At 27.1% G+C, this 11,950-nt stretch overlaps 1 protein-coding gene across 1 annotated transcript; it reads right to left on the bottom strand.

Moving 5' to 3' along the window:
• Positions 1–651: 651 nt before the first annotated feature.
• LOC113376962 (protein charybde-like) lies at positions 652–4,683 on the bottom strand. The gene is made up of 3 exons (XM_026617101.1): positions 4,305–4,683; positions 1,719–2,133; positions 652–1,600 (listed from the first exon to the last, which is right to left on the bottom strand). Exons 1-3 carry the CDS (start codon positions 4,366–4,368, stop codon positions 1,513–1,515), a joined length of 567 nt encoding a protein of 188 aa, XP_026472886.1. The 5' UTR covers positions 4,369–4,683; the 3' UTR covers positions 652–1,512.
• Positions 4,684–11,950: the final 7,267 nt, after the last annotated feature.

Raw genomic sequence — 11,950 nt, 5'->3', positions numbered from 1 at the left:
ATTTCGAACGAAAGCTTTACATAAAATTTTAAAATACGAATTAATTTTGTATTGGGCGCATTTTTATATTTGTTGCTGTTATCGCTAAAATATTATTTTGAAATTTTAAGAAATCCAGGATTCGGCGTGTTTTTGGTACTCTGATGTAATTCTGTAGCTAAAACATGAATTTCTTTAAAATTCCAAAATTCTTCACTCTCAATCACATTCGAAAACTTTTAAAAAATTCACACGCTTTTATACTCCCCCTTTCGCACGACGCTTAACGACTAAAATTGTGGTTTTTTGTATCATTTCGTGTTTGGTGCATAATAATTAATAAACTAATTAAATAGTTTATTAATTTTTATGTTGCCAAACACGCTTCGAGCTGTATCACTAGTACGCTTAACCTTAACAATAATACTTTGCCAACGGGTACTCAATTTATGCTTTCGCACCTGCCTTGAAAAATACGGTTTAAATATTAGAAAATAGCCAAATTTCAAAAATAATCGATTATTAATGACAACGTAACGGTGAAAAGTTTCGACTTTTCAAGACAAGTGAAAAAGTTGAGTCCCGAGGTTTTTATTTTTAAATAGATCACGCTTGCTTTTTTATTCATTATTATCATTAGCATTTTATAAAATATATATAATAATATAAATCGATTTTTATTTTTATTTTCTCTTCTTAAAACTTTCGTATCTCAAAAATCTTATTAATAATCTACAGCAATTAATAACACATATCTGTTACCGAAAAAAAATGATTACACTTATCTTCTTCAATTGAAGATGAGAAAATGAAGACGAAAAAATATGATATACACGTATAGATATTAATAATGTTAATATATATCAACAAAAACTCTTTAACGAGATTATTAAAAAGTCAATAATAATTATAATAATATTATCACAAAAAAGGTGTTGTGTCCACACGTATCATCATTATTACAATTAAATTTTTTGAAAATATTATTTTCAAAAAATCGACTCTTTTGATATCTTAGCAAAAACTCGTTGATTCTGAGTTTTGTTCACAGAACAAAATCACTTTTAAAAAATCCTAACCTACAGAAAGGGTGTGCCGTAAATGTTTTAATTAAATTTTCGCAAAATGCTATGCATCTTTTGTGGAAAAATAAAATTAAAGATATGAAAGTTTATAAGAAAAATGTCAGAAATGGTGATGTGCAAAGTTGCGTTTATAATAAATAAATAGAATGTGTTGTCGCGTGGAAATGAATTTTATGGATGAAATACGGCACACCCGTACAGATATTATCATATGAATATTAGTTTTTTCATTTCGCGCTTCTGGCTCTTCTCATCTGAGTTCTCAATACTCATTTGAGCTTTTTTTTAATGTTATTTTAAATTTGATTCCCTCATGTTAGACACGAGAGTTTAAGTGCCGCTTCTTAAATTGCTGCACGCAGGTACACTTGATACAGTCGTGTGTATTATATTTTATGATGTAAGTAATATAATTTGTTTTATATTATTTTTGGATGGTTTCTTCAACTTACGAGTCCCGGTAAGAACGGTAGAGCAGTGTCTTGCTCAGTGTGAAGTCCGGGCTGATCACGACCGTTCCGCCCCGCGTTAGGTTTCTGGAAATAAAGAAAAGGTAAGGGTTAGTAACATTAATAATTGAAAATGCTCCAAATGCGCTATGAATGATAGATAGATAATGGAATAATGGATAATGATGTTTGAAAAGATACTCACTTCAAAAACTGGGGCAGCCTATCCGTCCATCCGTTCTCTTGTTTGAGAGTCAGATAGAGCTCGAATGTGGACACCGTCGATTCGTCCGGTCTCAAGCAAGCGATGACTTTCTTTTGCGATTTCTTATCATTTGAGTTATTTGCGCTAGAATTGCTTCCCGAAGACGGTTCGAATTCGACGTAAATCGTGCACCCTCTGACACCGCAGGGCTCGCACTCGCTGGCTTTGACTATTTCGCTAGCAGCGCGATGTAACAAATCACTAGGGAGAAGGACTTCAGAACAGGCAAGATGGTTCTGCTTAGCTGAGCGAAGTTCCCTGGCCAAATTCCTGGCCAGGAAGGACTGAGGATTCGTGCTCAGAGAGTCTTCCTGGCTTGTTTCTTCCGAGTGCTGAGGAGCGGTACTAGACCAACCTGGTAAAGGAAACAAGAACACTCATTTAGTTGTTGATCATGATTACTTCTAGGAATTCAAGTTGCGAAGGCAATCTGTTATGTATTTCAATTCCCCCTCAGCAATTTGCTTCATAAGCGAAGTTGCATCGGTCAAATTTATATAAATGGTGCGATCATTATCATTTCCGACCGACCGGGTTACATCATTGCGACTGCTCGATTTCTGTCAAATAATCGCGCACGTGCCATAAAACGCACGTGTCTATTAAAAAAATATATAAAATGTATTTATTTTTAAAGTCGTGCAGACCCAATTTAAAATTGCTAGACATAACGCAATAGTCCTTAGTCAGCAAAGACGCTTGCGACGGCATATCAACGGAGCGAAGGCCTCAAGTTATTGCAAAACCTAACTGCACATTATCATAATGTACTCGGGTAACTATCTTATCAATTGTGGTTCAATGCAGTTATTGTTGACCTGAGAGATCGAAGATGTAAATGACAATCATTTGAGATAAGATTCTCGATGATAAAGGAAATTGTTTTTGCATATGTAGATCGTTACGTACCATAAAATTTTAATTGCAGTTACACCAAAACTCGATTAGTGTTGAAGCGTTGTAAAATCATAAGTCTATGATACTGCCAAAAAAAATTTTCAAAAAAATCGAAAAAAAATTTAAAATGTAAATGAATTGTGTTATCAATCGAAAGCAGCTGTATTAAATCAAAGTCAACAGTAAACAATGGAAGCACAATTTTAAAATCAAACACATCTAAATGTGTATCTATATTCTGTGTGTGTTGAAACAAAAGAGAAGCTCCCCAGCGCGCAGGCTCAAATCTTTCTCGCTTGGCAACAAGACCTAACCGGTTCCAACACATACATTCAGGTTTATACAAGGCTTCAAAATGTACATGTATATTTTCATGATAATGCTCGCACAAACACATTCAAACTTTCCAGATGTGTAATCATCTGTTCGCACAAACACAAACGCAAACCGAAGTAAATAGACAAAGTTGTGTATTCAAATTCTCACACACATGGATAATAAATGGATATGTCCATGGCGACATATAGAGGAGATAATTAGTTTGCAAACTAATTTAGCACGATGTGTTTGATTAGATTTTTTTTAATAAACAAACAAGCCTACTTTTGGAGCGGGGATAAGTGCATTGATAACGAGTGCAGTTATCGCTCGCCAATATGCATATGCATTTTTATTGATACAATTTTTGGTCGAAACCGGTTTTTGTAGAAAAACATACTCAAACCTTCTTATAAACCATATCTAAGCAATTTATATAAAACAAAAAAAACTCTTATTATCTTATTATCAAACTAACCCAATAACTTTCTTTCCTCCCATTACTATTTCCATCAAGTGCAATGACTTTTGACATTTATTTTCCTTTTGCCGACTTTTCAATACTTCTTTAATTGCAAAAGCGCTTTGCTGGCTGTTGTTTTACTGATTTTACACACAAATGTATTTTCTATACGCGGCGGCCAATGTGTTGGTGTAGTATGATAAAACCGGTCGTGAAAGTGTACTCAGTTAATATATACCAACACACATTGAAAATACACAATACATATAGATGAGTTAACAAAAACTACCTTGGAAAGCTTGTAGGGACTTGTAGATAGATGACTGATAGTAAATGATTTTTACTTGAAAATGGGACGATCGAGAAGAAAATTTACCGGCGTTTTGAAATTAATTTTAAGGGGGAATTGAATGGTGAATTTTTGGTTAGTACAGGTCTTTAGTACTTAGTTTTTAATTTTTAATTTGTTAGTTTAAAAAAAAAATGTAATTTTTTGTGAACTCAGATTTTGCTTGTTAGCTAGCAGATTAAAAAATATTTTTAATATTTTCAACATTTAACATTTTTAACATTCAAATTTATCACATTTTTAATATTTTTAACATTTTTAATATTTTTAGTTTTTTAAAAATTTTGAACATTTTAAATTTTTTTACTACCAAAATTATTTTTCAAGTGATACTTTTCCCCTGCTAGTTAAAAAGCCAAGTCTGATAGTTTTGAAGATTTTTACATGAACTATCTTGGAAAGCTAGAAGACCGGCACTAACCAATATAAATCGGTGTAATCTAACTACAAGATAGTGAATTTTTTTAAAATGATAAAAAATTAAAATTTAAAGACTCACCTCCTTTAACACCGTTTCCAAACGTGAACTGCCCATTGAACTGATTCACAGACAACACTTCCATAATATCTATCAATATCTTCTTTTGCTCAAACACTTTGGACTATTTTATATAAAATCACAGCTGATCGCAACAAGAAACTATGTTCTGTCTTTTTCGCTCGTTCTATATACTTATAGCCGGCGACAACAGAATATATAATATAAACTTTAAAAACTAAATCATACGAACATCTATATAATATATTTAATATTTATAATTATAAAAACGACGATATATATCTATATTTAAATATGTCAGTATGACATTTGTAATAACATTTGTAAGTCTTTGTGTGTGTTAAATATTAATAGATCTTTCTCGTATGACTGTTTTCCGTGGACTGAAGCCGGCTTTGACGTGACCAGGTTTATATAGATTTCACGCTCCTCCCCCTCTCTTTATCTTTATCACGCCATCGTGTTTTCTTATTCGCACTCATTGTTCAGATGAGGGCCTACGTGACCAGGAATCGATTCCGCTCGGCAATGTTCGTGTAGCACGAATTGGTGTGACCGAGAAATAGAGTTCGGTGATTGCAATGGAAGTCCGCGAAAATGTATGGAGTTCAAGAGGCTGACTTGATTGGTTGTGCAAGCCGGTTCAGGAAAATTCGTAGCAGTCCACGGTGGAACCTCTAGCAGCCCGGTTCAGTGCCATTTTGTTTGTCAAAAAGAGAGTATATGCAGATTTTTTTTTCAATTTTTTTGTTTTTTAATTATTTTTGCTTGTGGTTATTTTTAGTTTTAATTACTTTGTGTGTACATTCAGAAAATGTATATTCAAAGGATTTAATTTATCCTGTGAAATTTTATTATCGCATCACAAATTTTGTTCAAAGTGAAGTCTCTTTAAGAGAGTATTATCAGTGTTTTTCATTATTAGTGAGGATACCTATTTTTACCTGTATGGCTTTTAAAAATACACATATGCTAATGCAGTAAGTCAGTTCAATGAATTATGAATGAAAATAAAATTTTGTAAAAATATTATTATTTGTTCATGTTCATTTTGTTATTTACTGCGTCAACATTTTATGTGTTCCAAAAACAAATTTTTTTGGCAGTGGTAAAATTTTATAATTTGTCTTCAAAATTATTTTTAAGTAGAAATTTTAGACATTAAATTTTGTTTTTTACCGTCGGCGTTTGTGTACTGTAAGTTCAGAACGTGAGTTATATTGACCAAAAAATCTAACAATATACTATTGAAGACAAACAAAATGGTACAATGATGATTTTGAAAATGAAGTCTTGAGAAAAAGACAAAAATTCCACATTTTCAGGTAGTCGAGTGCTGGTCTTAATCCTTCATTTCATAATACCTATTTGTTCTCGTGTGGCTGAACTTGTTATAATGAAGTATGTAAACACTTCTTAACATTATCATTTTAATCCTATTATATAATTATGTACCTGGTCAAACAATTTATACACGAAAACCCCAAAAACAAATTTTTGTCAAAATGTCTAAAATTACAAAATTTCCGTAATATTTTATACATTGTGTCTATAACTTATTTGTGCATTCTTGAATATATTTTCATGAATATTATTTTCTATTTTATTTTTTATTAACAGCGCTCAGAACATCTTTGAGATGTTGTGATGTCTATTTACTTGAATGTAATAAAATACAAAAATCCGAAAAAACTTATAATTTTTCACAATTTAATCGCGAAAAATTAAATAAACTATGTATCCATTTTTATCTTTGAGCCGGTTCACCATTTTTGATATATTAGTGATGCAATTTTTGTTACTCTTGCCTTTATGTATACTCGATTCTTGCAAGTTATTACAAATAGTATTTAAATTCCATAATAATCAGTGTATTAATCCAAACACTAAAAATAATTATATTTTAGTAAAAAAATCAATAATTTAATTTGTTGCAGTTTCTGCAAAAATATGGAAAACATAAAATTATTTTCATTTCTACCTGAGATAGTGACTATGATATTATTCTGTGGTACAATTCTTCTACAATAAATTGAAGCACAAAAATCCGAAATAAATTAATATGATATAATCATTCACAATTTAATTACCAACAAATAAATGAACTATATATACATTTTTATCTTCGGTCTGATTTACCATTTTTGATATATTTGAAATTTCTGCAATTTTTCTTACTCTTGTAGTCATGTATACTTGAAAGATGCAAATTATTATAAATAGTATTTTTACAAAAAGTATTTAAATTCAATAGCCAGTGGAATATTCTAAACACTAAAAATAAATATATTTTAGAAAGAAATTCAATAATTTAACTTTTTGCAGTTTTTGCAAAAAGTCCGGAAATATGATATAAATTTATTTTTATTTCTACCTTCGATAATGACCATCGTATTATTCTGTGGTACAATTTTTCTAAAATAAATTGAAGCACAAAGTTCCGAAATAAATTAATATTATACAATTTTTCACAATTTATAAACGAGAAATAAATAAACTATTTATCTATTTTTATCTTTAAACTGAGTCATAATTTTTGATATATTGAAAATTTCTGCAGAATATGATGCAACTTTTGTTATTCTTATCTGTATGTATACTTGAAAGTTGCAAATTATTACAAAAAGTATCTAAATTCAATAATAATCAGTAGAATATTCTAAACACTAAAAATAAATATATTTTAGTAAGAAATTCAATAATTTAATATTTTGCAGTTTTTGCAAAAAATCTGGAAACATGATATATACCTTTGCTTTAATCTTTTTAGTAGATCAGTGATGAAATATTTAGTAATATGTTTCAAATTATTTGATTTATTTATTGTTTTATTTCTGATAAGTTTGTGAGAACAAATTTCACTAATTTTTCCATACCGGCATTTTTTATACTTCTACATTAGATTAAATAATCAGAAAGCATATTAGTATTTAGAATTGTTCAACTATTTGAATAATTTTCTGCAAATTACAATTTATTTAAAATGGCATCTTTTTAGTACCGGCATTTCTATTTTTATATTTTAGCTCAAAAGATAAAATGAATTTCAATAGTATTATTTTATTTTTGATTATGTTTAATGCAATATAAAAAAGTTTAAATTGTAGGAATTTATTTTTCGAAATTTGTTTTTTTTTTTTTGAAAAATTTATGCCTATAGTTTTAAATTATATTTATTTCATCAGTTTCAGAAGGGTATAAGTTTCATAAGTCCAAATATCTGTGTTAGGTTTTTTGATGATGATTCCAACTTCCAATTTTAGCAAATAAGCTATTATTGCAATGAATCATTTATCGACAAAGTCATAATTCAATATAATAATATTGTTGTTATGTTAAATTAGATATTTTGCTCGCATAATTTATCTAATTTTATTAGAGCCGTTGAGTTAATAGAATTACTTATGCCAATATATTTTATGATGCAATCTTGCCCAGATTTTCAGAGTCAACAATTTAATTCGAATATTAAAAAGCAATAGAGTTTGATCAGAGTTAAAAATAAAATAAATTAAAATATTTATTCTACGATATTTTTTAAGCGATTATTAGATTTTATTAATTTTTCTATCTAAAAAAATTTAATAATATAATTATGCGTCAGTTCGAGTATGTTACGTAGAAAACAATTATTTTTACTAACTTATTACTAATATTATAAGTTATATTATTGTTTATACTCGAATATATAATTTTTATTTATAATACATCTGTAATATTGTAGCCATCTTTACAAAAATAGTTTACTATTTTATTTTAAAGAATACTTCTAAACTTAATAATTTCAATATTAAAGAAAAATGCAGCACATTTGCAATAATTTGCAGCTGATTATTTTTTTATTAGAATTTTCCACATTTATATACATTTTCGGCAATTTTTTATTATATATTATTTTTATTATATATTATAGAATATTATTTTTTTTTTGTAATTTTAGTAAAATTTCACAATTAATATTTTCAAAATTATATTTTTTTTTCAAATTTATTTTATTAACAATCTTCACTTATTGTTAGGCAACAATAAAAATGTTTCTTTTTTAAATAATTTTTCTGAATTTATTAACAAAAGTTTATATACATTTATATCTGTTTTGCTCATTGTAATAAATTAAATTTTTAGTAAAATAAAATATAATAATAAATAGGTACAAATGAAACAAGTAAAATAAAATATCTTTATCTTATCTAAAATGAATTTATCATTTTTTATTTTATTTATTCTTGATATCAAATCTTCAACTTTTTAGTATTAAAGTTATTTTGATATATTTTTTCTACTTTTGCTTTCAAAATATATTCAGACAATGCTCAAAATTTTCATTTAAACAAATATGAAAAATATTATTGTTGCTAATATTCTGTAAATAATTATAATCATTCTAAGTTCTTATTTTCATCAAATTTTTTACAATATCAACTAATATTACCTGGTTAGTAACAGGCGTGACATATTTTATACTATTTCTTGTTTTCTACGGTTTAGTTCTTTCAAATCTTGTCTGAACTTGTAATTTTATGCCATTGTTTTCTATAGACAAAAATTGCAATGGAAGTAAGATTATTATTATTATCGTTTAAATTTATTTTTTTATTTATCATCATAAAAATGAGTGCTTTCATTATTTTTTTTCTTAGGCATCGTTCTTAAATGTTGTCAATTTAGCTCATAGGAATCTTTATGTATTTCTGATTGCGTTTTTATATTGAATATTATTCTGAATTAGTTTTTATATTGCATATTGCCAAAAATTTTAATAAAGTATAGGACCATTTTTAATAAATGCAATAAAATAAATAATATAATTTTTTTGCTTGTGATTATTTTTAGTTTTTATATATAAATGTATAATATATTACTTTTACTTAAATCTTTCAGAATTATTTACATGATTATTTTAAATAAATTTAATAATAAATGAATGTATTTCCAATTCATTTTAATTAAATGCTACAAAATAAATAATTTCATAAAATTCTCAAACACAAAAACAATTGCCTAAAGAAACAAAAACAATTTTCTATTTTTATTTCTTGTTTTGCATTTTCGTATATTTTTGGAATTTATTTCCTAACACTTCAGTAATACATATGTTATGTTTAATATTGTAATATGCATAGTGTAAAGCGGGGCACAAAGGTCCATTTTGACTTTGGGCAATTATATTATGAAAACCAATTAAATATTACAACAAATTACATATATGAAACAAACAACTATCTGACTATGTTCAGTAAAACTCCCAGATAATTGATTTATTATTTAAAAAACGGGTTTCTTTCAAAAATTTGTCACCTGGTCCTTTTTACCCCGTAGGAGGGGTAAAATGGGACATCTAGGCAAACAGGTATAATGTGTTAATTTTAATTTTAAAAGGATTTTAAAAAATAGCTACATTATTCAACAAATGCAATTTATAAGTTTCATGGGTACATTTTTTACAGAGATAACACTGTATATAACCTTGATCTGGTATTTTGTCAAAAATATACATCAGCAAAGTTGAAATAACTATTTATTTAATTTATTTCTTGCAAAATTGCTATTTTTAACTTAATTTACTATATTTTACTATTTATTTTATTGACAGGGTAAAGGTTCAGTTGGTTCTTTTTACCCCACCAAAGTTTCGTTGTTTTTTTTTATAGAGGTTATATAAAAAATTGTCTAATCTAAAATCTAACTTGAAATTAATAATACATCTTATAAAAAAATAATAAAACAACAGATCTCACAACCAAAATAACTAACGACGAAAGAAAATTCTTTTGTTATGGATTTTCAAACTTTGCCATTTATCTTGTGACGTCGTAAACGTGTGGTGGCTGGTTATACATCTTTTGCCCTCTACTTTCAAATATTAATTTAAAAAATGTAACTTTATTTGATTTTAAGATATCAGTGGTGAACCTTTTTATCCTGCAAATTCTGAATTATTTTTATCATATCAATATGCACTATTTTTGTTACTAAATTTTTTAGTTACATCATCATACATATCTACCACTAATTTAAATAATTGATTTTTTTTTACATTTTAAAACAATCTAATTTATTTTAAATCACCATTTTCATGACTTTCCATATGGTTTCATTTAAGAAATTTTCTTACAATAGGTGAAACATTGTTAGAATTGGAAGTTCCAGTATAATAACATTTTTTAGATAAATTTATTATATTTGTTTTGTTACATTATAAATTTTTGTAGTGATTTTAACGATTTGCACGATTTTTGTTACTATATTATGAAATTTGAGTTACATACCATTAGTACAGATATTTGAAATGTTATATTGAAAAAATCTCTAATACTAATTGATTGCAAATACACCATTCTTAAGGCTTTCAATATACTTTCATCAAATTTCTTCCTATGGGAAGTTTCTGCAATTTGTCCCAAGGCTAAACCTAATGATGTATATATATTTCTACCATACACCACTAGTTTTAATTTACTTTAATAACCTATTTTCCATTTTTTAAACAATGAATGTAATTGAGAAACGTCGCCAAATATTGCAATTGGTCTGCCGTAACCAATATGTGTGCGCTGCTCTGTATACAATATCCATTGTTCAACATTTACTAAATGCTACTTTAAATGACTTTTAAATGTGCGACTTGATTTCTAAATAATTTATTCATACTTTTTTTTTATTAAAATTTCAATAATCATAATATATGCCCATGGAAACTTTTCTCGCACACGGTTAATGTTTTCTTTTTTTGTTTCAAGCACTTTCTTTGAATAATAAATGACTCTTAATTAATTACAAATAATCTTTAATTTCTACTAATTGAGGAAGAGGAAGTTATTGATAGGTGTGGAACATCGAAAATAGAAATTACTGTAAAACGTCGTTAAGACGACTTCCCAGGGATTGGAGAAAAAATGCGTCTTAAGCGGAAAATTGTTTTAGGCGGGATACGGAAATATTTTCCAAAGTAAGGAAGCCTGCGTAAAGTAGTATATTTTGCTAGAAATCGTATTAATCTGATAGTCTTATAGGGGTTGTTGTACGTACATTTTTCTCAAAAACTCACTGAATCAATGTTTTTAAATGTTTCACTAAAAAAATTGCGTTTTATTCAGTTATAATAGTTTTCATATATTATTACCTTCTTTAGCCTTATATTTTTGTTATCTAAGTTATCTAAAAAAAATATTTTGTCTATTTTAGCAAATTTTTCGTTTTTTTTTAATCTTTCAAATATATAAATCCTGAAATACTATATTTAATTTAAACAAGGCTAAACTTCTTCACGTTTTCAACAAAAATTTTCATATACTTAATAGTTATTTAGGATTTTTTTTTAATTTAATGATTTAATATTTTTTAATCATTTGTTTTTTTAAGTATCAAAAAAGTTTATTTTATTATTAGAAACTGTTATACTATTTGATACGTTTAATAAAATATACAAATCATTATTTTTTTAACTAGTTTGCAATAATGAATATATTGATAGTTTATAAAAGTTCAGAAAATTTCTTTTATAATCTATTTTAATTTTTTTAATTTAGCCATTTAATACTCTTAATATTTTTTAAATTTAAAATATAACCAGTAGAAAGAAATTTTCATATATCAACAATTTTTCTTCAAATTGTATAAATTTGCATAAAATATATATTTTCCTG

Source organism: Ctenocephalides felis, unplaced genomic scaffold (assembly GCF_003426905.1).
Source record: "Ctenocephalides felis isolate EL2017-DRISC unplaced genomic scaffold, ASM342690v1 CF-g0.4_SCAFFOLD_01886, whole genome shotgun sequence".
Lineage (NCBI taxonomy): Eukaryota > Metazoa > Arthropoda > Insecta > Siphonaptera > Pulicidae > Ctenocephalides > Ctenocephalides felis.
This window is presented reverse-complemented; position numbering and strand designations above follow the sequence as displayed.